The 25,375-nt window shown below is 58.4% G+C and overlaps 1 protein-coding gene across 6 annotated transcripts in view; it reads right to left on the bottom strand.

Annotated features, from left to right (window-relative positions):
• Positions 1–7,172: 7,172 nt before the first annotated feature.
• FGD3 (FYVE, RhoGEF and PH domain containing 3) overlaps positions 7,173–25,375 on the bottom strand; it is a 53,151-nt gene continuing 34,948 nt past the window's right edge. For 3 of the 6 annotated variants that reach the window (XM_008256978.5, XM_008256969.5, XM_070050001.2), the window contains exons 9-18: positions 23,977–24,123; positions 22,802–22,894; positions 21,412–21,491; positions 20,537–20,567; positions 19,981–20,088; positions 18,577–18,639; positions 12,215–12,337; positions 9,446–9,559; positions 8,617–8,793; positions 7,173–8,093 (exon numbers count right to left, since the gene is read on the bottom strand). In XM_008256978.5, the coding sequence (XP_008255200.3) occupies positions 7,842–8,093; positions 8,617–8,793; positions 9,446–9,559; positions 12,215–12,337; positions 18,577–18,639; positions 19,981–20,088; positions 20,537–20,567; positions 21,412–21,491; positions 22,802–22,894; positions 23,977–24,123 (1,188 nt within the window). In that variant the 3' untranslated portion in view covers positions 7,173–7,841. The remainder of the gene's footprint in view (positions 8,094–8,616; positions 8,794–9,445; positions 9,560–12,214; positions 12,338–18,576; positions 18,640–19,980; positions 20,089–20,536; positions 20,568–21,411; positions 21,492–22,801; positions 22,895–23,976; positions 24,124–25,375) is intronic. The other 3 variants (XM_089336088.1, XM_070050006.2, XM_070050009.2) reach the window with 2 other exon arrangements.

The following is a 25,375-nucleotide window of genomic DNA, read 5'->3' as shown; positions in this document are numbered from 1 at the left end:
AGGCCTGGCTCCACCCATGTGGCCCAAGCTCCTGTGGCCTTCCAGGGTCTCCCGTCACTTTTTAATTTTTTTTTAAGATTTCTTTCATTTATTGGAAAGGCACAGTGACGCAGAGAGAGGCAGAGACAGAGAAGAGAGATCTGTGTGCTGGTTTATTCCCCAAATGGCTGCAATGGCTGGGACTGGGCCAGGCCAAAGCCAAAGGCCTGGGATTCCATCTGGGTCTCACATGGGTGGCAGGGGCCCAAGTACTTGGGCCAGCTTCCCGTTTTCGCAGGTGCATAACCAGGGATTGGAAGCAGAGTAGCTAGGACTCGAACCAGTACTCTGATATGTGATGCCAGCATTGTAGGCAGTGCTTTAACCAGCTGCTCCACAATGCTGGCCCCGTCCCTTCACTCTCCTCTCCCACTCGCTCCTGTCCCTTTCTCTCCCCACGGCTCTGAGCCCTCCTAGGAAGCCGCCTCAGCCTCAGGCTCTCTCAGAACCACGGATGACAAGGGGAAGCCTTTTTGATGACTTTGTACAAATCTGGGGAAGCTCACAGCCCTGAGGGCAGTCCATGGGCTGCGTCCCAAGTTGAGGTAAGTATTCCCCAGGGCCCCTGTGCAGCGGACGACCTGCCCAACTGAACCGGGCAACTGACCTGCCCAACTGAACCAGTGTGCATGTTGCTGCAAGCCCTGCAGAGGGCTCCCCAGGCCGACGGCCCCGCCTCCAGAAATCAGCTCTACGGGCCAGGCTGACGGATAGGTCCCTGCCCAGCTCTTCCTTGGGGCCAAAGCACCTTCCTTGCTGTCCGATTTTATTCCATCCACTCGTGGAGCACAGACCATGGACTGGCCTCAGTGACCTCTGGAACCCACAGGGAGCACTTGTAAAGCCCTGTGTGCCCACAGGGTTCCTGCCTGCTCTGCCCAGCCCTGTGGCGCTGCCTACGCTTCCCCCTGTGACTCAGGCACCTCTTTCTCTGGGAAGGACTCCCCAGCCCACACAGGCTGGGCCACGGCCCACCGTGGGCTTGCTTTTCTCCTCCAGCAATAGACTGCACCTCCAAGGCAGGGGCCACGCATGGTTCCCCTCTGGCCCTGGCGCCCCGCGTGACGTGACACAGGCAGGTGTCAATTCACAGTCGGGACAGCACTTGTATGAGACACAAATAGAGCTGACGACTTGTATGAGACGCAAATAGAGCTGGCGAACTCCTGCTGCTCTCCTCTTTACTCACATCGAACTGTGGCTTAGAAGATGAGAGTGGCATCAGGCCAACCTTGAGCTTGAACCTGGTCCTGCTCTGGGTGCACTGGGCTGGTCACCAGTGCCCACTCCTGGCTGCTTGCCTTAACTCCCAGCTGCCTGAGGCTCCCAGTGGGTTAGCTCATTAGCCATGTCTTTGCTGTGTGTGATGCGTGGACATCTAGGCTTTGCTGACCCTGGATGGACGGCTCCCCTAGGCTGGGCCAGTTTCTAGGGGTGAATATCTATGATCATGCCTCATATACAAACCAGCCAGTTCAGAGCCACACCCTTGGCCACCGTCCTCCCACCTCACCACCCCAGGGCCAGGTGCAGACACTAGGGAGAGCCCCTGGCCCCCTGAAATCACCCAAACTGGCCAATCCTACCCTGCCACACCTGTTCCTTCCTATGCAAACCAGTCAGTGCTCGTGCCCACGGTTCCTGACCCCTCTGCCTCCTGACCAGCCCTGGGGCTTCCCCAAGGGCCCCCATGGCAAGGACCCCCACTCCTCCGTGAGGAGCAGACGACTTGCCCAGTGGCACTTGCCTCCTGTTGGCCTCACCATACCTAAATAGCAGTAAAACTGGAGACATTTACAAAGATGTCCAATTGCCCGCTGGGGAGGACCCCTTTGGCCCCTTCCTAGTTTCTGGCAGCTCCCAGAAATCCTTGGCACACGTTCCAGCCTCCGCCTCTGTTGTCCCACGGCCTCTCTTCCTCTTACAAGGACACCCATCTTTGGATTTAGGGCCCTCCTAACCCAGCACGACTGTCCTAACTCCCATTCGTGGGAGGGCTGCCTCGACATCCAGCGTGTTGTCCCGTTTCCAGCTCAGCGCACTTGGCCTGCCTGTTTCGAAGCACTCCCCGCCCAGTTCCCGTTTTTCATGCTTGCCAGATGAGGCCCCACACTCTGAACCACTTACCCACCTTCCTTCCTGTACAGCTTCACGGTCCCTTCAAGTTCACAGTCCCTTAGGTTCATGGTTCCTTCAAGCTAACCCAGCTTGCCAGCCTCAGGGACCCAGGCACAGGCTTCGACATCTTATCTCTTGCTCCCGACCCGCTGGCTGAGTGCACATGGACCCGACTTCCCTCCTGTTCCCCTTGGCCTGTGAGGCCGCTGCCCTCTGCTCTCTGGGCCTTGTGAGTAATGAACTTCATCTCTGGGCCTGCCCAGGGTGAGTGTCGGTCACTGTGCCACCCGACTGCACTGACCTCTGTGAACGAATCGCAGCAGCAACGACATGTGAACTTGACTCCCTCTGTTGAGCCCCTTCCTTCCCGGCAAGAGCACATCCCACACCCTGCACCTGTACTGGCTGTCATCCTCTGTCTCCCTCTGCACCCCCTAGTTTCCTGGGTTACCTTCCAAGTGAGCTCCTTGCAATCAGATCTGGGTAGCGAGGTGGGCGGAGCCCCTGCAGGCTGCACAGCAGTGCCCTCCTTTGTAAGTGTAGGGGGGTAGAGGGCAGCTCCCTCCTCTGCGCTGCGCTAGACTTGGGGCTTGCTGGGCCCCAGTGGCCACTCCCCGGCTCTGTGACTTTCCGAGGAAGCGTGCAGGGCCGGTGTCCGCCGTTTCCCCACGCCCTTCCAGGGCAGGTGTGATAGTTTTTGGAGGTTCCCAAGGAGGGCGCATACAGAGTAGGGCCCTGAGAGCTGGGGAGGGGGTTGCTGTAAGCCTAGAATCTACATGTGTGTGTGTGGTGGGGGCGGGGGGCACATGGCCAGCGCGGCACATTTGGGAGGGTACAGGCTGGGGCAGTGTGGCTCCCTCCATTTCACCTCAGGCCAGTATCCAGCCAGAGCCAATGGGGGGCTGACTGGCCCAGCCCCTGCCTCAGGACACTTAAAGGGTTGTAGTCTGCTTCCTGGCACAGCCTTGATTTTTCCAGAAATTTGGGGCCCAGGTGACACCCCACCCACCCAGCCTCCAGCTCTTCCCCCTGGAGATCCTACTGCTGACCCTGAGCCGTGGTTGGGTGGAGAGAGCAGAGTCCAGTTGGGGCGAGCACTGGGCAGCCATGGAACACTGCATCCAGGGTGGCATTAGGGCCACCTGGCCTCCCTGTGGCCCAACAGGACTGGATCCCCAGGGTCTGAGGGAGACCCAGCAGCCTGGGAGGTGGCTGTGGCCACAGTGGCTGAGATGTAGGCTTCCTGAGATCTGCATGGGCTTGCCTGAGCTTCTACTTGGGAGTGGGCACCCGGGAATCCAGCCAGCCAGAATGTGGGGTGAGGGCCAGCTGCTCCCCATAGTCTGCCCTACCCCAGCCACCTTCCTCTCCGCCCACCCAGATCTCCAGCCCCAGCTTCACCTGACCCGCTGGGATGGAGGGAGGAGCCCTAAAGGGGAGGAGTCTGTGGCCTCCACCCAGGCTGAGACGACCTCATGAGAGGTGCTGTGGGCAGGAAGCAGCCAGCTGCTGCGAAGGCCAACTGGTGCCCTGGGAACCACAGCTGCCTCATCTCAGGGGCAGGAGGAAGATTCTGAAGGGGAAGTGGACAGGCTTGGACCCATCTGTCCAGTGCCAAGCACTGCACACACACACGCTGCCTTGCAGCTTCACAGCTGACCACTGGGAGCCTCACAAGGAGGGCATCACGGGGCAGGTGCAGGAGTGGGCCAAGGGTCATGCTGTCCTCCATGAACGTGGGAGGTGGGCACAGCTGGAGCCGGATCCACCCACGCCTAAATGCCCCTCTGCCAAGTCCTGGGGCTGGCGGCCTCTCTGGCTCAGTGTCTCCTTCTCTACAATGGAGCAGTTGTCAGAGGAGGAGCTGACGAGAGCCCCAAGACCCAGGCTCAGTGCCGGGCCTTCCTGACCCAGGCAGCCTCCAGTTCTCCATCTGCACTGGGAAACCTGACCCAAAGTGCTCAGGGGCCATGAGGCGAGACGGGAGTCCCTGAGGCCCTTCCAGGCGGTGCGCAGCTTTTCACTGAGCACCCAGCACTGCCAAGGGGCACGACTGCCCTCCCTCGCGGAGCTGCTAAGCTATGGGGAAGTGGACAAGAGAACAAAGAGTCCGGCCAAGGAGTGGAGACGCTGGGTGAAAGCTAACTGTGGTGGCAGACATCGAGGACCTGCAGAAGAGCCCGCTGCACACTCGCACAGAAGCCCTGAGTCGGGAGGAGACTGGCGGTTTCTGCAGGCCGCGTGGAGGGTTCCTGGTGATGGCAAGAGGCAGAAGTGAGGCAGGCAGGAAGTGTGGCAGGGCCAGGACTTGCAGGCCTGATATCCACGTGGGATCAGCATGGTTGCATCCGGTAGGATGGGCACTCGGGAGGCCGAGCCTGCAGGCGGTGTGGCCGCAGGGCACATTGCGTGCACAAGAGAACCCAGCTGGTCCTTCGCACGCTCCCCTCTCTGGACGTGTTTCTCAACTGTAGACGCTCTCTTGAGCCACGACTGTCTTGTTGGCAGCTAGGAGCCCTGGTGCCTTCTCTTCTTCAGGCTGCAGGGGATGCCTGGTGGGGATGGTGTGCTGGGTGGGGTGGTGGGCACCCCGGAACCCACAGTGGGAGGTGGGCAGACCTCCATGCAGGAACCTCAACTGAGAACCTGTTCACTGGGCCCCCTGGTTTTCTTCCGTATCCCCTCATTTGTGGCAATGGAAACCTTTCCGCTCAGGAGTGCCCTGTTTCCAGCTCAGGCTCCAGGTGCCCCTAGCCCAGTCCCTGCCCATGTGGTGCATGGGCACCCAGACCTTGTCCTGCCCCCAAATCCTAGGAACCTAGAAACTAGGGGCCCCAGCACAGTGACCGCCTGTGCCTGCAGGAGGGGCTGGCCTTGGGGACGAGGAGGAAGGAGTGGGAAGAGCCAGAGCCGATGGCGTTCAGCAGGTGAGCAGGCCTCACTGCCCTGTGGATGGGCAGGGTCTTGTGCCCAGGCCTGGGCTCTGGAGGGCAGGAGGGGGCCGGGGGTGGGGTCCACGTCAGGCAGCCAGACGCAGAGGTATGCAAACAGGCCCCTCGCTGGGGCATCCAGCGGATTGGCTTCTGGGCACGGACACTAGGACGGCTGCCCCACGAGGCAGTTCCGCAGGCAGAGGCCCCTCCCTCTCCCTGCTGGAGCCCCAGCTCCCTCTTCCAGGCAAAGTGAGAACAGAGAGAACACGCACGCAGGCGCGAGCCAACGGTTGTCCTGCAGGTCCCCGGGCACGGAGTCGCAGGCACGCCCTGCCCCAGTCTGCGGGGACGCGGAGTTAAACCCCACTCCGAGCCTTGTCGCCTGACCTTCTGGGGCTGCCCCAGGCTGGCTGGGACCACAGTGACTTTGGGCTCGGGGTATTTCACAGGAGCAGCTGGATTTCTTTCATCTCTAGGAAACCTGGAAGCTCTGTCTGCGCCTGGCCAGGACAGTCGGTGGAGGCTCCCCATATCACCATGGCCTCTGGCCCCTTACTCATCCACCTGGCTGCTGTCAACATGACCTGTGATGACAAGGGGCCCTGTCTCCCTCTCCACCCCTCAGAGGACCACTATAGGGCATCGGTTAAGACCCCCAATCCACCCACCCGTCCCTCCTCTGCTCATGGTCCCCCTCCTGCCCCTGGCAAGCTGAGAGGAGTGTTCTGAGGCCACTGGGTACACCTGCGTGTAGGGAGAGGCGAGGTGGGAGCTGGCAACCTTCTGTGGGGTTGACCGTGGGGACCCTAAGCACAGTCAGCCCTGCACCCCCGTGCCCTGCTGCAGTCGTCATGTCTGGCAGGCTGATTCCAGCTGCCCCCTTGGTTTTGGAGCTGTGGGGCTCACAGGAGCCTCCTACGACTCAGTTCTCTCAGCTGTCAAATGGGTACTTCCTGGGGGGGGGGGGTGAGGTGGCAGGAATGGAGTTCCTGGGCAGGTGGAGGGCCAGGTCCAGCTGGAACAGATGCTCCTCGCACGTCTGAGTTGGGGGAGGTTGGGGGGGGGGGCTCCAGGTGGTTTCCTGCGTCTCTTTGGGCAGCAGCTGGAGCAGGAACCAGGTCCTCCATGCCCTCCAGAAGGGCCTGGCCCTGACCCTCCCTGGGGTGTGCTGTCCAACGTGGAAGTTCACAAGCTGCTTTATCTCCTAGCCTCAGATTCTCAACGCGGAACTGGATGGAAAAACCCATTGTGACCCAGTGAGTCACGCTGGGCACCCGGATACAGACCCAGGGGAAGGCAGGGGCTCCCCTGCCGCAGTCCTGCCCTCTCCTGGGCAGCCCACCTGGAGGCCCCACATCACTGGTGCTTTTCCTCTCACCTGGAGCCTCCCCTGTCCTGTTGCCCCTCAGCTGCGCCCTCACTGTATCGTGCCTTCTCCTTACCCATGAGCAGCTGTCCACACCTGTATACAAGTCTGCCCAGGGGTCCCCTCCCAGTGCTGGGTGATGCTTGAGGGCTGGGGGTCCCCAGGGGCTGGTCCCTAACTGCCCCCAGCCCGTCTTGGGCATCTGGCACTGGGACCTTCCCATCTTTTTTTTTTTTTTTTTTTTTTTTTTGACAGGCAGTTAGACAGTGAGAGAGAGAGAGACAGAGAGAAAGGTCTTCCTTCTGTTGGTTCACCACCCAAATGGGCGCTACTGCCAGCGTGCTGTGCTGATCCGAAGTCAGGAGCCAGGTGCTTCCTCCTGGTCTCCCATGCGGGCGCAGGGCCCAAGCACCTGGGCCATCCTCCACTGCCTTCCCGGGCCACAGCAGAGAGCTGGACTGGAAGAGGAGCAACTGGGACAGAATCCGGCACCCCAATCAGGACTAGAGCCCGGGGTGCCGGTGCCGCAGGTGGAGGATTACCCTAGTGAGCCACGGCGCTGGCCACCTTCCCATCTCTAAGCCTGGCTCACAGGATGCAGCTCCCGGGATGCAGGTGTGCGGTCTGTGCCATTCTGTCACCCTGTTCCTCACCCCCCACCCATGGCTTGCCCGCCATAGGACCCTGAGGGGCTAGGAGAGCACAGCAGCCAGGCGTACCTGCAGTGGCCTGTGTTTATTCCTGCAGACAGGCAGTGCCGCCCACAGGGCTGGCCACAAGTCTCACAGTGGCCACGCGGCCAGGGCAGGTCCGAGAGCGGCTGTGCAGCAGCTGGGAGTCCAGCCAGGTGGAGTAGGCCAAGCCTTGGGCCTCCACAGGCAGCTCCTTCTAGGCTGCGGGCTGAGAGCACAGCCTCAGGAGAGGTGGGGAAGGGAAGTGGGCGCTGGGGACGCAGGTTGCAGTCCAGCTCACGGGAGGCAGACAGGTGGGCAGAGGCCGGGCGGCTGAAAGTGCTTTGGCTGCCTGGGGGGGACAGTGGGCACCCCCATCATCTCCATCTGCCTTTCGGAGGCAGCGCTCACAGCACGGTCCACTCAGACGGCATTTCCTTTGGCAGTGGCCACACTCCCTGCCCTGGCCGCACTGCTGGGGCTGGAGCGGAGGCTGTGCTAGGTCTGAGCTCTTGGCTGAGATTGGCTGTGTGACCCTGGGTAAGTGGCTCTCTGGGCCCAAGGTTCCTCCTCTCTGGAGTGGAGGGAGCCTTCAGGACCAAGGGCCCTGAGTTTTGGGCCGTTGGCCCGCCCTCAGCAGTCCAGGGCGCTTCTGATACCACCTCCTGGGACAGCACGGGCCTGACGTAGTGCAGCAAAGGCAGCGGGCTGAGCTCATGGAGTGGCTGTGCCCAGCGGGGGCTGGGGCTCTGGGGCTCCCGGGCTGTTCTGGGCTGGGTCCCTCCGGGCGGCGGTGCTCAGGGCCTCCAGCCAGCGCTGCTGCAGCTCCGTGGAAGGCACGCTCAGGTACCAGGACTGCTGGCCCCGCTGTAGTTTCAGTACATGCCCCACCTCCAGCCCCTCTGCAGGCTCCGGCACGCTCACCGTGCAGCCAGGGAGACGGATGGGGCACAGCTGCTGGCTGTCCTGCAGTGAAGGAGCCAGGGTCAGTGTGCATGGCTGGTGGGCTCACCCGTGCTGCCCTGTCAGCTGGAGGACTGGCGGCCCCCTCCCAACCCACCAACAGAGGAGGCGGGAAGAAGGTCCCCTTAACCCTCAAACCTCCAGCCCCCATGGCCTCTCTCAGGCTGCCCTCCCCAGAGGTGGCGCAGGACAGCCCTGGGACATGAGCAGCAGCAGGTGGGGCTGGGAAGTGCCCGTGGCACCCTGACTAGGCGAGGTTCTCAAGCTCCTGGCTCACCCAGGATACATGAATGAATGAAGGGATGAATGGATGGGTACACATGAGAAGGAGCCACCCGCCTGTCCCGACTCAAACCCCGACTGGCTCTGGGGTCCTGACTCCCGCAGGTGGAGAACAGGAGTTGATTCTGAAGACAGATGGGGGCCTATGTGCCACTGCTCATATAGGTCTTTCCCAGGCAGGGAGCCGTGGGGGCACTGCAGGCACAGTGGATTCCCAGCCCAGAGCTTGGGGTGGGACACACACCTGGCTGCTTCCTCTTAGGTGTAGAACCTGGGGGTCCGGCAGAGGGATGGTGGCCCACACCTCACTCCAGGTCGTCCCATCATTCGACAGCTGTAGGGAGCCGCAGAGCAGGCTGGGCTGGGGGTCCGCAGCAGGCAGCTTCTGGTGATATGGGGTACCGGTTAGGGGTGGTCTCACCTGCAGAGGTCATTCAATCACTGGAGGAGGCTGGGGCAGGGCCAGAGCTGCTGCTGCAGATGCAGCCAAGGCCGGACAGGGGCTGAGCCCAGCCTCTCCTCGCTCCAAAGGTCACTGCGGGCAAGTTGGCAGGGCACACTAGTGGGATCACATGGGGTTTGCAGTTTGGATCCTCTGATGGGAGTGAGACCATGTGCAGGTCAGGACAGCGTTAGTATAATAGGGAGACCCAACGTGTGTGTGCACACGCCAAACACACCACAAGCACATACAGACACACACCACTGGCAGGGAGGGGAGAGGCTGGTGCCCCGCCACCCTCTGACCACTCAGGTAACGCAGGAGCAGCATCTCCCAGCAGGTGGGCCTTGAAGCTGGAGTGGGGGCGGCTCCAGGTCTCACCCTCCAATCAGCATGAGTGAGAAAAGTGGACCCTTGTTCTCCCCTAACTGCTGGGTGCAAGTGGTCCCCAAGCCCCAGCCCTGCCTGGCCCTGAGATGCCCAACACACATACGTGTGACATTTTGCGTGCAATTGTCACTGCTCCCAGCAGCTCTCCCTGGTTCCAGAGCCTGTGGACCCCAGTGGGAGCAGACTTAGCTCAAGCAGGGTGGGGGTGGGGGAAGGCTGCATAGGAGCCAGGACCACCCACCTCTGTGTGGCTTGGCTTGGCTGGAGTCGCTGGCTGGGTCAGGAAACACGCTCTGCAGACGCGGCTCTGCCTGCTGTTCTCAGCCTTGAACTCGGAGCACTTCCCGCAGATGACCTGCAAGATGGACGGCCCCTGAGACCCCACCTCTCAGAGGGAGGAGGGGGGCGGACTTACGGCCTGGAGAGGGAATCCTGCGAGTCCTGTCTGAGGGCAGAGAGCAAGGCTGGTCCCCAGGGCATCCAGAACCTACCATCCCCATCTGGGGGCCCGGCATCCAGGAGTCTGTGCTCCAGACAGAAGAGCAGGAGGAGCTGCCAGGCACATGCAGACACCCATGTGTCCGGTCACCAGAGGGATGCCAGGCAGAAGCTCAGCCCTCAGGGGCTGTTACCCCGAGCCAGCAAATGTGTGTTGGTGAGAACCCTTGTGCTTCTGGGGGGATGCATGGAGGTACACCACTGGGGAAACCAGTAGAGCAATTCCTCGAAACAGCAAACACAATTAACACGCAGGCCAGCACTTCCACTTCTGGGTATCAACTCAGGAGAGTTAAGAGCAAGATCCCAAAGAGATGTTTGCACACCATGGTTTTTTTTTTTTTTTTTTTTTTTTTAAGGTCTATTTATCCATTTGAAAGACAGAGTTACACAGAGAGAGGAGAGGCAGGGAGAGAGGTCCTTCATCTGCTGGCTCAATCCCCAACTGGCTGCAACGGCCAGAGCTGCACCGATATGAAGCCAGGAGCCAGAAGCTTCTTCTGGGTCTCCCACGTGGGTGCAGGGGCCCAACCACTTGGGCCATCTTCCACTGCTCTCCCAGGCCATAGCAGAGAGCTGGACTGGAAGTGGAGCAGCCGGGTCTCAAACCGGCGCCCATATGGGATGCTGGCACTGCAGGTCAGGGCAGTAACCCGCTGCGCGACAGCGCCAGCCCCTGCACACCCATGTCTACTGCAGCACTAAATCATAGTGCCAAGAGCTGGTCACAAGCCAAGGTCTATCCCAGATCAACAGAGAAAGAACTCTCAGTCTACCATGCACAAAGGTGTGTGGTATGTGGGGATCAAGCTAAGGGATGCCCCTCACTGACTCTGCCAGAGCTCTCAGTACCTGGGCCCCACCCCACTCTACCACCTACAGACCTGTCAGCCCCTCAGAGCTGCAGTCCATCCATCATCCTGTCTTCTGCCTCTCCCAGTTCACAGTCTCTCCTCCAGTCTCAGCACCAAGCACATCTGCCTTTCAGCATCCTCTCTATTGTGCCACCAACACTCACGTGTCCCTGGCTGACACTGCTGGGGCCATGCCACCCTGGGCCTGAATTCAGGGTTGATCTTGGTCTCAGCACCTGTGACTCTTTGCAGCTTGGACCTCCTCTCTTGAGATGCCCACCCCTCCCTGGATGGTCTCCTGGGTCCTGCTGATCCCAACTGCACTAGGGAGCCTTGAGGTCATGGCTGCCTCCACCTCTGGTTGTAGCCAAGTGAGGCCTCCCCATCCCAGCCACTGAACCAGCACACACTGGTCCTCCTCAGTGGTCAGCTGGCCCAGCTCCTCCCTGATACCCACTGCAGGCCAGGCTCTGGGTCAGGCAGCCCACACATCTCTCGCACCCTTTTCTGTTCCTTGCCCACTAGACATGAGGGCCTGTAACCATCATCCTCTACCATCCACCGTCCCCCTGTCGTCCCATTCAGCCACCCACCCAGCTAGCCATCCTTCATCTATACTTCCCCTCATCTGCACATCCCCCCATCCATCCATCAAAGGACTCATCTGTTTATTCTCCCCACCCCCACCACCAGTGTGGGAAGGCTTTATGAAAAGGCACAACAACAAAATAGGTGAAACTGGACCCATTTATGTTAAGTGAAATAAGCCACAAAGAGAAATATTACATGTTTTCTCTTGGATGTGGAAGGAATAGAGAGTATAAAAATAGTGTGGGCAGGGACCTGCCCTGTGGTGTAGTGGGCTAAGCCTCTGCCTATGGCACTGGCATCCCATATGGACATCCCATGTCCCAGCTGCTCCTCTTCCAATCCAGCTCTCTGCTATGGCCTGGGAAAGCAATGGAAGATGATCCAAGTACTTGGGTCCCTGCATCCACCTGGGGGACCAGGAGTTTCCTCCTGGTTCCTGGCTTCGGATTGGCTCAGCTCCAGCCACTGTGGCCATTTGGGGAGTGAACTAACAGATAGATGGAAGACCTCTCTGTCTTTCCCTCTGTCTGTAACTCTACCTCTCAAATAAATAAAAAAGTGTGGGCATCATATTTTTTGGTATTAGTTATAAACAGTCTTCACTAGATTATATCATCTATATGACAATATACCCATCTTTCCTCACTTTATGATCATTGTTAATGGATTCTACCTGTAATATTATTATTTTTGTTTTCAAGAAAAACAATATGTGTAGGTATATAATATCTACATAGTGGAGCTGGCCTTGTGGCATAGAGGTTAACCTGCTGCCTGCAATGCACATCCAATGTGGTTTCAGTCCCAACTACTCCACTTCTGATCCAACTCCCTATTTTTTTTTTTTTTTTTTTTTTGGACAGGCAGAGTTAGTGAGAGAGAGAGAGACAGAAAGGTCTTCCCTCCGTTGATTCACCCCCCCCAAATGGCCGTTATGGCTGGTGCGCTGTGCCAATCCGAGGCCAGCAGCCAGGTGCCTCCTCCTGGTCTGCCATGTGGATGCTGGCACAGTCACGGCCACCTGTCCCTTCAGCACCACGCCCTCCCCTCCCCCACAGGGTACTCACTGCCCCACAGAGCTTGCAGTGATGCCTCCTCTTGGTGATGGAGTTGAAGGTCTCGCCGCAGCTCTTACAGCTCTGCTTCTCCTTGTCACGTCTGGACCTACAGGACAGTCTTCTAGGCTCCGGCTACAAGGGGGCAAACAGCTGTCATCAGCTTCGCCCTGCCCTGTGGGGTGTGCCGGGACAGCTCTTGCCCAAGTGACATTACCCACACTCAAGGCCGAAGGGGACCGTGCAGAGGGGAATGAGGTAAACAGGCAGGCGGCCTGTCCCTTCCCAGCTGGCCCAGGGCCCCCACAAGTCACATCGAGTGAGATCCCAAGTGCATCAGGACCTTTATGTCGGGAACTGCCAGGCCAATGGCTTCATCGGGTATGTGTGAGAAAACAGGGTTGAGCCAAGACTGGAGGAAAAGGCATTCACGGAGCCAAGTGGGCTCAGCAGGGGTGGCCCCAGCACTGAGGTCCAGGGCACCTGCCAAGCTCCGTCCCTCATCAGGCCACCCTGTGCTGGGCACTTGGGAACATCTACACCCTGCCAGGTGTGTCACATGCATGAACACATGCGCCTATCCCATGCCGCATGCACATGGTGAGGGGCATCCAGGGGGCTTATGGGGGGATCAATGTGAGCTGAGCTGGCTTGGGGCATAACTCCACTGTCTCCCTGCCGCTGCAGGGACCTCCTGTCAGAAAGCACAGCAAGGACAGTGCAGCAGGCTCACCTAAGGGCTGCTGGCCGAGACTCGGCTTCCCTGTCTGAGCGAGCGCTGGGGGGTGGAGACAGGAGGTTCCTGCTCTGCCCTCATCAGCCCTAAGACCCTGGATGAGTTGCTTCTCTTGAGCTTCAGTTTCCTCATCTGTGAAATGGGATGCTTCCCTGGCCCTAAGCCTCATTCCAGTACATGAAATCCAGACTGTTTGGATGACTTGCTGGTTACCCTTTCATATCTCTGGAAACCCCAGAGATATACCACTGTGGACTACACTGCTTCCTGGACTGCTGATCCCCCCAGGAAGACCCCAGCCCTGCTCCGGGCTCCTCCCTGCTGACAGAGAAAACAGACCTGAAGGAGAGTTCAAGACAGTCCAAAGATCTTTACCAAATTTCCCTGGATGGGGCTGGTGCGGTGATGCAGCAGGTTAAGCCTCTGCCTGCAACATTTTCATCCTATACAGGTACCGGTTCAAGACCTGCCTGCTCTACTTCCGATCCAGCTCCCTGCTAATGTGCTTGGGAAAGCAGCACAAGATGGCCCATGTCCTGGGCCCCTGCACCCATGTGGGAGACCCAGCAAAGTAATACAGATGTCTCGGAGCAAATTCTGGCCATGTACACCCCAGCTGCACAGCCTGCCATGTGATCTCCCTCACTGTCCCCACTGGGGGCTCTGCCACTGTGGGGCATGGGACCCTGGGGGAGAGGTAGGGTGACAGGGACAATGGCTCTGCTGTTTTGTGAAGCTAGTCCACTCTCCAAGGACACAGGTGTAAGATGACCCCGCTGCAGGTGACCTCACGCTCCATACTACAGTCTAGGCTCCAAGACCCCAGGTGGACAGCAGGTGTCCTAGACTCAACGTGCAAATCTGCCACCTGCCACGCCCACATCTTCCCTGAGGGCTCCACCCCCACACTGCTTCTCCCCTGTGACTGCCTCTCCAGGACTTCTGGGGACCCAAATGTGCCCAGAGAAGTGTGTGTGTGTGGGGGGGTCTGGGGCAGGGCAGGGACCATGAGAAACAAAGGGACAGAGAGGGAAGGAGGCCACCCTCAGGGCACCCACCATCCCTGTCGTCCTGGTGAGGGCTTGGCGGGCCTGGGAGTGGGTGGTAGTCGGCAACAGGGCACCCCATGTGCTGTTCTCAGGGGCCAGGGCAGGGGGTCCGACACTGCTCAGTAGCTGAGAACACAGGAAGCCATGGAGCTCACTGGGGTCACTGCAAGGCAGGTGCTGGCCCACAACAGGGTGGAGGAAAGGCTTTGGTGAGCTCAGGCTCCTGAGGCCTCACGGGGACCTGGTCCCCGCTGAAGGGCAGAGGGCAGCGCCCAGAGCAAGGAGGCAGCATGAGGCTGGGGCTGCCTGGATGCCATGGCCTCCTTCATCAGGCAGGTCTCCCACAGAGGGCAGCAGAGTGAGAGCTCAGAAGAGCCCTGTACAGGTGCCAGGTGCTAAGGATCACAGACCACTGCACCCACCCCGATGTGGCTCTGCCCCTGGGCACATCAGCTTCCAGAACCAGGGTCCAGCTGGACGTGTACATGGTAGGTGATGAGGGGCACAAGGAACCCCCTGTGGCCAGGAACAGGGAGCCAAGCCAACCAGGCACCTTGCTTGGATGAGGCTGTCAGGCTGAGCAGAGGCAGGGATTCAGTTTTCTGAGTGGATGGCAGGACGGCGGGAAGGCCAGGTCCTGCCTTTCCTGGAAAATGGGAATTGCGGCTTCTGCAGTAACTGGCCGAGCGAGTGATCGCACCCCACAGAGCCCCAGGTGCCCAGTGTTGCCCTGGAAAATGAGGTTTTTCCAACAGCTGAGGCACAGTCTGAGGGTGGGCACAGGGCACAGGGCTCCATCCTGGGAGAGGTGGTTCCGGCACAGCACAGTGGAGGAGGCGTGGCCCGGCCCTCCGGGTGGCAGCGTCAGATGCCCTGCTAGCTCTCCGAGGTGTGTGCGTCACCCGGGGCAGGTCTGGGGCTCTGCGAGGCCCTCTGGACTCTGACACTCTATACTTCTGTTAAGAATGACTTGATCTGTGCAGAATGGGGAAGTCTGAATTCTCTGAGGCCCCTTACAAAACTTCCTGGTTGGGGTTTAGCCTCTCTTAGGAAAGAAGGTCTCGCAACAGCTGTACAGTGAAGAAATCAGGGCTCAGGAAACGAGACCACTGCACCCTGTGCTATCTATTCCCTCTCCAGACATGCTAAGAGGGAGCGTGCCAGCAGGCAGCAAAGATCACTCTTTCGGGCATCAATTTAAAACTCGTTTCTGTGCACCTTGCGTGAACTGGTCCTGCCCTACTTGCCCTGTGTGCTCAACAGCTGCACACTGAGGCGTCCTGGGTCCTACCAAACTCTCAACCCAGTTCAGTTCTGCTTGGCACAGAGGCCAATGACAAACACCTGGCTAGACCAGGCCAGCCAAGTCCACCGCGGTTGTTTGTGGGTGGATGGTGGCCTTGCTGGGTGTGAATGAAGGGACAGAAACAGAGAGACCAGACCTTGAATTGCGATCCCAAACACTCAACTGTGGTGGACTTCACGTCGTGCAAGCTGCGTAAGGCTGAAACCCACAACACAAGAAAGCAAAGGATGCGAGGTGGACTGAGCATGCCTAGGATGGCCACCATGACCAGGAGACACTGCACAGGGGCGGAGGCTCTGGGCCTTGAAGGCTCCAGGTACCTTCTCACCTATAACAGGAGTAGCCCCTTTGTGACTGCAGGCACCTGACACAGCCTCTCTGATCTCCCTGCCTGGGGGGCAAGTGAGGCTCCAAGGGGTGGCCCCTGGGAGCCTTGGTTTTCCCCCAGGCTAAATATTTTAAGACGTGGTCTTCTGAGCTCCTTCCAGAGAGAAAATCCTCTGTTCTGGTCACTGAACCCATCAGCCTCTGCTGTGGGACCTTACTCTCCACAAAGGTCTCTTTGCTGGATTCCCCTTGGGGCCCTAGAATCCTATAGACAGCCTAGGTCCTGCCTGCCCTGGCCTCGGCTCCATCTCCCACCGTTTCCCTGCACTCCCGGGGCCTGCGGGCTGGTCAGCGGCTGGAGTTCAAGGGCACTGTCATGGAGATGGTGAAGGGTGTGTGACCAAGGCATCTCCATCTGCCCACAAAGCTCACACCCATGAGCGTAGTTTCTCCCAAGGCTCCGGAAAGGAGATGGCCAGAACCATGTGGGACCAGCACAGGGCCAGCCTCACACACAGAATGGCTGAGGGACCTGCTCATGTGGCAGCATTGGCCCCAGTCAGGCCTCAGGCGAGTCAGACAGCAGGTACCAAGGCCCTGGGGCCTGGTGGAGCAAGGGGAGGCCAGGGATCACCGGGAGGGGACAGGGAGCAGGCAGTCAGGAGGAGCCAACGCAGGAAGCCACGTGGAGCTCAGAGGTTTGTTTCCCCTCAGAGGCTGCCCAGCTGCACTCCGCCTTCCTGGCTTTCAGCCTGAAGGAGGGTTAGCCTCAGGGCACCTGTCTGCTCAGCGGAGCCCAGCAGCAGGCCACCTGACTGTGGGACCCTCCTCTGGGCCTGCCGGTGTTGATTCTGAGGGCCTCCCTGAGACCCCTTTGCCCTCCCTGAAGCCCTTCAAGCCCAGCCTGCTAAAGCTCAGGCCACGGGAGGGGGCGGCCGGGCGGTGGTGAGGAGAGGTGGGGGTGTCCTCCCACAGATCCACGCCGGAATGCTGGCCCTGTGACTGTGAGGTGGCTGGAGCGCAGGGCTGGTCATACAGCAGCCAGGCCCCCCGCCCCAGCCCCAGGTCCGCTCTGTCCCCTGGCTGGTCCTTCCCCGCTCCTAGTCTCCTAGGCCATCTCACCTCGCTGCCCTGAGCCCCATTCCTCCTCCACAAAATAGGGCGGCCCTGAGGAACACCCAGAGCAGCGGAGAGAACGGAACAGCGTTGTGTGTGCTGAGAGCTGGTGGCTGTGCTGACTCACAGGTTGAGTCTCAGGCTGAGTCATCAGCTGTCCTAGGCCTTGTCCAGCTGAGCCCACGCCCTCCCAAGATGGAACAAGGGCTGGGAGGGTAGGCATGCATGGGTGCGTGTAAGACACACAAAGAGAAAGGCAGAGAGAAGAGTGAGCCACCACGAGGGGGGCCCTGCTATGTTCTGAACGTTCAGTGTCCCCCAGAGGCCCATATGTTGAGGGCTTGGTTCCCAAGGTGGTGCTACTGGGAGGCGGGGGAACCTGTAGAGGATGGGAGGTCCTTGGGTCATTAGGGGCAGGCCTTGGAAGGCAGTGCTCACGTGACCTCTTCAAGTGCTTGTGCAAGGGGCATTAGAAAGCCCATCTGGCCCCAGCCACCCTCTGCTTCCCTTCCTGGTCAGCCTTTGACCTGTCCTCTGCACGTCCTCTCCGCAGCCACCATGGGCTCCTGTGCCAGGCCATTTAGACCTTGAACCTCCCAAAATGGCAGCTAAATAAATCTTTTGTCTTTTTTTTTTTTTTTTTTTTTGACAGGCAGAGTGGATAGTGAGAGAGAGAGACAGAGAGAAAGGTCTTCCTTTTGCCGTTGGCTCACCCTCCAATGGCCGCCACGGCTGGCACGCTGTGGCCGGCGCACCGCACTGATCCGAAGGCAGGAGCCAGGTGCTTCTTCTGGTCTCCCATGGGGTGCAGGGCCCAAGCACTTGGGCCATCCTCCACTGCCTTCCCGGGCCACAGCAGAGAGCTGGCCTGGAAGAGGGGCAACCGGGACAGAATCCGGCGCCCCGACCGGGACTAGAACCCGGTGTGCCGGTGCCGCAAGGTGGAGGATTAGCCTATTGAGCCGCGGCGCCAGCCAAATCTTTTGTCTTTATAAATTGGCTGCCTCAACCACTCCTTTACAGAAACAAAACAGTTGGCTAGCATAGGGAGATAGCCTTGGAGAAGAGAATGCAGGGCTGTGCCCCAAGGTGGGATCTCAAGGCCCCTGGGGAGATACAGACCCTGTGTGTGGGGTGACGTTCAGGGAAGCCAAGCCAGGTGGATGTTGTGGTGCCACGAGAGTCACTCCCCAGCATGTGACACAGCAACTGTGCCGGGGGGTCAGGGTTCAGGTCCCCATCAGCGTTTGCCCTGATAGCCGATGACTATCACTCCAGGACGGCTGCTCACATAACAGGCACTTACGTGGCTCATCCTATATAACCTCCCGGATTACAACGAGGTGACAGGTCTCACTCGGGGCCTCACAGCCGGTCCCCAGCAGGCAGACAGTGGGACACAGCCCTGCCTTTGGGGGCTGTGCTGCTTAGAGAGGTTGAGAAGGCAGATGGAGGGAGGTAGGAGGCCAGACTCCCAGCAAGGGGCTCAGAGCTGGGGCTGGACCTGTCTTCTTTATGTTACTAACCCTCCTAAACACTCTGTGTCTCCTTAATACCCATTCTACCAGGACACAGCTCACACGCCCAAGAGCAAGAACGTTGTTGGAAATCGGAGAATTCTTACACGTGTACTCCTGGCCCAGGTATGACTCACCTGCACCCACCTGTTAGCAGCAACCACAGCCAGGCCTGGGGCACCAGGGCCTGGTCTCGGACTTTGCCCATTCCCACAAGCAGACTCCCAGGCACAGCGAAGGGGAGTCTGAACTCTACCGGCCTGCCGCTGCATCTCATCTCCTCCCCACCTTGCCCCTGCTGACCGCTGGGTGTGGCCACTCACCCCTGTGGCACTCCTGCTGCCGTCGATGGCCACCGGAGGCTCCACAGAGCTTGGACTCAACATCTGGAAGGGAAGCAGAGACCGGGTGAGAAGACAGTCCCAGACCCTCGCTCCTCTGTGGCTTGAGGGCTGATGCAGGAGGCGGAACTGAGGGGTCTGGTGTTTGTGTGACATTGGGGAAGCTGCTGCCCTGCTGGTCTGTGTCCACAGGACAAGGCCTCTGGGGCTCTGACATTTCCTAGCATGCTGGACGCTGCCAGGGGACACCTGTCACAGGCCTTGCCCGCACGGCCCCCCACGCTGCACGGTGAGGCTGGCCCTTTGGAATCCCTCTCCCACAGGGGTGCTCCTGGCGCCCCCACAGTCCCAGCTTTCCGTTGTGAGTGAGGGGGGCCCGGCTTCCTGGTGGAACAGGCCCTGTGATTTGAAAAACAGTTGTGCTCAGTCTCCATTCCCAGGTCACTCCCACTCAGGGAGGCCACAGGAATCTCCTGCCCATGGACTGTGCAAAGTTTTCTTCTAAAATTCATCTGGCCAGGAAGCAGAAAAGGTGAGCAGATTTCCATGCAATTAATAAGTGGGCAAAGTAAGCAGTGGGCAGATTGTGTGAGGCCTCGGGGAAGACAGAGCCAGCCTAGGGCTGGGGCCTGCAGCTGCTGGGCCAGGCTTGGCTGGGCACAGTGGTCCCCCCGGGATAACGTGGTGAGGGGCAGGGGCCCTTCATCCTCGAGTTGTGTCCAGTTCCCCCACAGGCTGGAGTGGAGGTAACCTCCCCTGGGCACCTTCCCTGGGTATCCTTGCTGGGGCTCTGGCCCTGTGCACACTGCCAGGGCCTCTTTTGTAGTGGCATAGACTCCCTCTTGCCACCTTCCCTCCCTGACTACACAGAAGCCAGGGCCATGGCTTCCTAGGAACCTACCTCTGGTATGACCCATGTCTTCATGCAGAGTGTCCCACCTCTGGGCCTCCCCACCCAGGGTGGCTCCATAGAGGACATGAGCTCCCCCAAGGGGATCTGAGCTGATGTCTTAGGGGTACAGGGGCATTTGGAGAGAAAATACAACTGTAAAAAGGCACCTAGGGTTACTGGGCCAGACGGGGGTGTGCAGAAAGAGTCCTCTGGCCTGAGACCTCTGAGACTACTTCCACAGGGAGGTGATAAGGGGTCTGGGTGCCAGGGGCTGTTGTGCAGGAGGCATCAGATGGCAACAAGACAGCACAGAGAAGCACTTCCTCCACACTGAATCCAGCCTCCTCATCCTCCTGGGTACCCAGCCGCGCCCGCATGGTGCTCAGAGCAGGGTGGGCCGTCAGCTGTCTCAGTTCCTGGTCTGGGAGGACAGCTGCTGTCTGCGTGCCTGACCCTGTCCCTCCTGCCCTCCCTGTCCCAGGCTGTTGACTCACGGGTGAGTCTGGAGCGGGGCTGGGGTCCTCGTCCAGGCTGCAGGCACTGCTGAAGGCCCTGAAGGTCTCACTGTTCTGCCTGTGCTTCTTGATGGTGGCCTGGATGACCTGAGCACACAGCAAAACCACACACGTCATCAAAGAGCATGGGTAGGGGGATGGGAGTGGGGGTACTGTCTGCCTCTGTCCTCAAGGAAGAGGACAGGGTCTGGTATTCACGGAGCACCACCTGGACCCCTGGCCATCTTATTTACCCCCACCGCCCCCCCATCAATGATTTAACTCTTCCTAGGAGCCATCCAGAAAGAGGAGACCTGGCAGGGGACAGGACACCTAGCCTGTCCCCCTCCAGGCCCATTTCTGACTATTTATTTATGAGAGGCCCTGAATAAGCAAATGGATGGGAAAGACCACGTGTGCTTATTGAAAGCACGGGAAGGCCACTGCCTCACGTCAGGGCACAGCCCACGGGGTCACGAGGCCACCCCATCTGTGAAATGGCCACACTGCTCAGTAACTTGGTCACTTAGTGACTTTAAAACTTAAGAGGCTTCACCTGAATCCATTCTTTCTTCTCTTCTTCAGTCCTATAAAAAGAAAGCAGCATTTTGGCAATCCATCTTGGATGCGGACAGTCAGCGCCCAGTCTCCTGTCAGCCCCGCGGCACACACCTAACTGCTCGCTGTTCAGATACAGCTCAAGGCCTCAAGGTGGACCCTGGCCAGCTGGGGTCAGCTGGGGGCTGCAGAACCCCTGCAGCGGATGCCAGTCAAAGCCTCCCTGGGCCATTGCAGATAACACAAAGCTCGGCCAACACTGGTGGGATGTGAGAGATGACATCACAGCTGCCAGGCCATGCGCAAGCCCGGCATTGCCTGGCTTGGCTGTGCTAGCAGTCAGCAAAGTCTCTAACAGGACCAGCAGCCCTCTGTCAGCAATCTCTGACAGACCCGACGCCACAGATGCACGGAAGCCTAAGTGCACGGATACTGCCCGCAACCCTGCAATGGGAGACCCAGCAGAGCCCCAGGTCCCATCCATGGCCTGGTGGATGGCTGTGAGGAAGGGTTATGCTACTCTAGGACACGGAGCATGGATATAGATGATTCCTGGTGAACTAAGCAGAAAAAGCAAGATGCAGAGCTGGCAATCAGTAAACAGCATCTGATTTTAGAAGTATATATGTATATGCACAGAAAACCCTGGAAGGAAACTCAAGAGATGGCTAGAATGTCTGCCAGGCCTGGGGAACAGGGCTGGGCAGAGGTCTAACTTTCTCTGGTCTTCCTTGGTACAGTTAAATGTTAAGCTAGAAATAAATGATAAAAACACGTCAGAAGGGCACCCTGTTTAGGAAAAGAAGCCACGTGCTAAAATCTCAGGTCAAGGGTGTTCACCGAGCAGTGGGCACAAGGGACAGCCACGCCTACCGAGCCTGCAGCTCCAGGGACCTGTTCTTCCCCACGATGATGAATGTGTGGGCTGCGTTTGGCTTCACGGTATCTCGCACCTGCAGAATGGGACAGAGAGCCAGAGGTGAACCCCAACAAGCTGGTCGCTCCGGCAGCCCCATAACTGCAGCTTCCTGTTCTCTGACGCAGAGGTTCTATTGTAAGGGATGGGGCAGAGGTGGCCCTCGGGTCTGCAGGGAGGGGGTGTCAAGGTTCAGGGTGATGGTGGGAGGAAGGGTCAGCCCCACTGCATGAGCTGGTCCTTGGGGGGTGCTAGACCACCTGGCCAGGACCACTCATCCTCTGTGCTTGGGGCTTTGTTGGCTGAACCTGCCACCCACTGGGCCTTCTGCAGGAGCAGTCCCAGCCAGCCTCGCTCAGCCCATGCCTCTCTCTGCAGGCACCACGCCCCTGAAGCAGCCGCACCCCTCGGGAGGGATGAGGGTCTTTTAAGAAGAATGAGAATGGTCGTGGTCGCACTGCAAGTGTCTGGAGCCCTCTGGGCCAGGTACAGCCTGAATTTGGGGACAGAGAGAGGATAAAGGGCACTAGAGCCTGCCCAGAGGCTCATTTCTTTCAAGATTTTGCCCTTGTCCATCAGGACAAGGACACACAGCACGGTGGCGGGCGTGGCTCCTGGGGGCCTTGGGCAGACCCTTCTCAGAACACCCTGGACTGCCTTGACTGCTAGGCCCTGGACCCTGCACCCTGCCAGAAATTCTGGACTTTCCCCACCCACAGGCTGAGAACTTCTGCATTAAGACATCCGGTCACTTGAAGCAGGACTGACTTCCTACAAAAAATTTGCACAGACGGTTTCTTCTAACCACTGAAACAGGTACATTTTCTGTAGTCGTTACTTTTAATGATAGTTCTTAGCCTGGATTCAGAAACTTTCAATGTAAGAAGGATGTTCTAGGCGTTATTTAAGCAAAATTCTACTCTTTGAAATGATTCTTGATTTCCCCTGTGTTTTTGGAGCACCAGTTATTTCAAAGCCCTCCTCGGCCTCCACTGCTCACGGAACAGGGGACAGCCAGATAAGGGTTGCTCTGGACCCACACAGATGCCTGGGAACCCTCCTCTGACTCCAAGTCAGTGCAGGAAAGACCCTGGTCCCTGAAGACAGGCAGGGCAAGCAGGCTCACGCCCTGAATCCGGGCTTCAATCTGGCTCTGTAAGCAGGGCCCTGGGCCTGGCCTTTCAGGTGACAGGGGTCAGGCATAGAGAGAGGATCTGATCCACCCAGCCCAGGACATCGATGTTTGGGCACCCCCTCAGGCACAGCTAGCGTCTGTGACCAGACCCAGGCGTCCTCAGCCCTGTGTGGTACCCCTTCTGTCGGTGGGTTCCTTGGGAAGGGGCTCACCTGCAGGCCGGAGATGTCCATCTTTTCCCGGACACTGAACTTCTGGCCCATGAGCCGTAGTCTGGGTACACAGTAGAGAATCATGCTGTTGAGCTGCAAGGGAGATGGCACGGTGAGGTCCCAGGGAGCCCTCACAGGGGCCCTTTTGGTTCCTTTCAAGCCACAAAGGAAAGCGTATCATAGAAAGGTGTGCACAGACATTTTAACTATGGTTGCGTCTTTGAGTGGGGAGACGGCAGACATGACTTTGTGTCTGTCCAGTTTCTATGCTTTAGCTTGTCTGCCAAGAACGTGGGCTAACTGGAACATCAAGCAGAAATTCAGCAGGAGCTGCTGGTGCGTGTGACACCACGGATGAATCTCAAGCACACCGTCAGTGCCAGACTCATCTGGTGGCATTTCCACGGCATTCTGGGAAAGGGCAAAATGACAGAAGCAGAGAAGAGAGCAACAGGGGCTGGCCAGGGGCTGCAGGGACTCTGAACCACAAAGGGGCCAGTTCCAGACAAGGGAACTGGGGGTGGTGGTGGTGACGGAGTCATTCCGTAACTTGGTGGTGGTCACAGTGACTGCGTTCGTCAAAACTCAGAACTGTACAGCAGGTGTGGGATTACTGCATCTGCATCTTAAAAACAATAAAAACAAATCTTTCAAAGAGATAACTGTGGATTCAAGAAGAACAGAAGCTAGAGAAAAATGGGAAAGGTCCCAGGGGCCTGCCTGAGTCTCTCCTTATTTTTCCCTGCAGGCCAGGGTTTGGTTCTGGGCTGGTTGGAGTGAATGAGTGTGTGTGTGTGTGTGTGTGTGTGTGTACAGTTCTCTGCTCTCTCCTGGCTCAGTTCCAGTGTGTGTGTGTGTGTGTGTGTGTGTGTGTGTCTACAGTTCTCCACTCTCTCCTGGCTCAGTTCCAGTGCAGGCAGATGAGGGAAAGCGAGGATGTTGGATTTAAGAGATAAAAGCATGAGATGCTTGCAGCACACGGGGCAGTACTGCCCGAGAAGGTTTGGTGCCTGGATGTGAAGACACCAGGCTGTGTGTGACCCCCCAGGTGGTTCCTGGGGGGTCTCTGAAAACCCTGAAGAGCCCTGTCCTTGGGCTGCCAAGCCCTGTAGGTACCACCCCGGGGCTGAGGGTAGAAGCAAGGGCACTCGGGCTGGGCTAGCAGCCTGGCTCACCAGAAAGAGGTGGCGGTCCTGGGCCGTGCCGTTCTTGGCTGACAGCTTCTGGATGTGGCCTTCCTTGATCAGCTCGTTGGCTGGGTTGACGATGTCCTCCTCACCACCCAGTTGCTCATACACCTCCAGGAGCTTATGCATTTTCTCCTGCAAGAGACACGGGGCCCAGACTGATGCAAGACCTCAGGAACCAAGAGCTTATGGGAACTGCTGGGAACCCAGAGGCCAGTGGAGCCCTGTCCTGGACCCAGGTCCTGGAATCCCAATAGGGCAATGAGTCTACTGATAATGGAGTAGGAGGGAAACACAGGGCAACATTCTAGTTGGGTACTGAAGGGTGAAGAGGAGTTTACCATGCAGAGAATAACAACAATAACAACATCTACCTCCATTGCTGTGTGTCAGGTGTGTTCCACACACAATGCATGTTTTAACTCATTTAATTCCAGCACTGACCCTATGAAGTATGTGCCATAATTTTCCCCAATTTATAGACAGGAAAAATAAGGCATGGTGAGATCAGCTGAGTGATTGTGATGCCACCAACCCACCAGTCACTTCTCCTGGCCCTGGTGGCTGGATGGTCACGTGGCCAGTTAGCATGCAAGGTGCAACTGGACAAGCCTGGTGGCCCACAGACCCTGCTGAGCCAGAAGCCAATGCAGCAGAAGGCAGAGCTGAGCCCACAGTGACCTAAGAGTAGCAATGTCACGCAGGTCTGGATCTCCTGTGCCCTAGCAGGCCCCGTCCTTGGACTTGTGTGATCTCAGCTGGCACTCCTGGAAACAAGTAGGTTGGCCTGACCTGTCTCTGTCATGGATGCAGGTGGGTGTGGGTGGGCCACAGGGAACAGCACAGGGTGTGGGGCGCACTAGAGGGGCAGGCTAGGTCAGCACTGAGGGCCTTGCAGGAAACAGGGGAAAGGGCGGGTACACCTGGTCTGTACTGGGCGGCAGGGGCAGGGGGCATACAGCTGGTGTACTGGAGGGCTGGGGTGGGGGTTGTATCTGGCAGTGCAATGGAGGGGCTGAGTGTGTGCCTGGTATGTACGGGGGCACCTAGGCAGGCACAGAGCCAGTCCATGAAAGAGACTAACCCAGCTTCAGGGAATGAATGAATGAATGAATGAATGACACTACCACCAAGAGCTGACAGTTATTATACCAGGTCTTCCTCTGAGCACTACATGCGGAGATTCCTTTAAACCCCACAACAGCTCAATGATAAGAAAGGCTCTGTCAGGGCCCTCCGTGTCACAAAAGGGGAAGCCGAGGCACAGAGCACTAACTTGCTCATCAGATCCAGTGAAGGGCAGGCCGGCCCAGCTCTAGGTGGAGCTCTGACCACCCCAGGGGTCAGGGGTGAGGGTGCTCACTGATGGGGCCCATCTGGATCCTGG

The sequence above is a fragment of the Oryctolagus cuniculus genome, chromosome 1, assembly GCF_051225735.1.
Source record: "Oryctolagus cuniculus isolate XC-2025 breed Fujian yellow rabbit chromosome 1, ASM5122573v1, whole genome shotgun sequence".
Classification (NCBI taxonomy): Eukaryota; Metazoa; Chordata; class Mammalia; order Lagomorpha; family Leporidae; genus Oryctolagus; species Oryctolagus cuniculus.
This window is presented reverse-complemented; position numbering and strand designations above follow the sequence as displayed.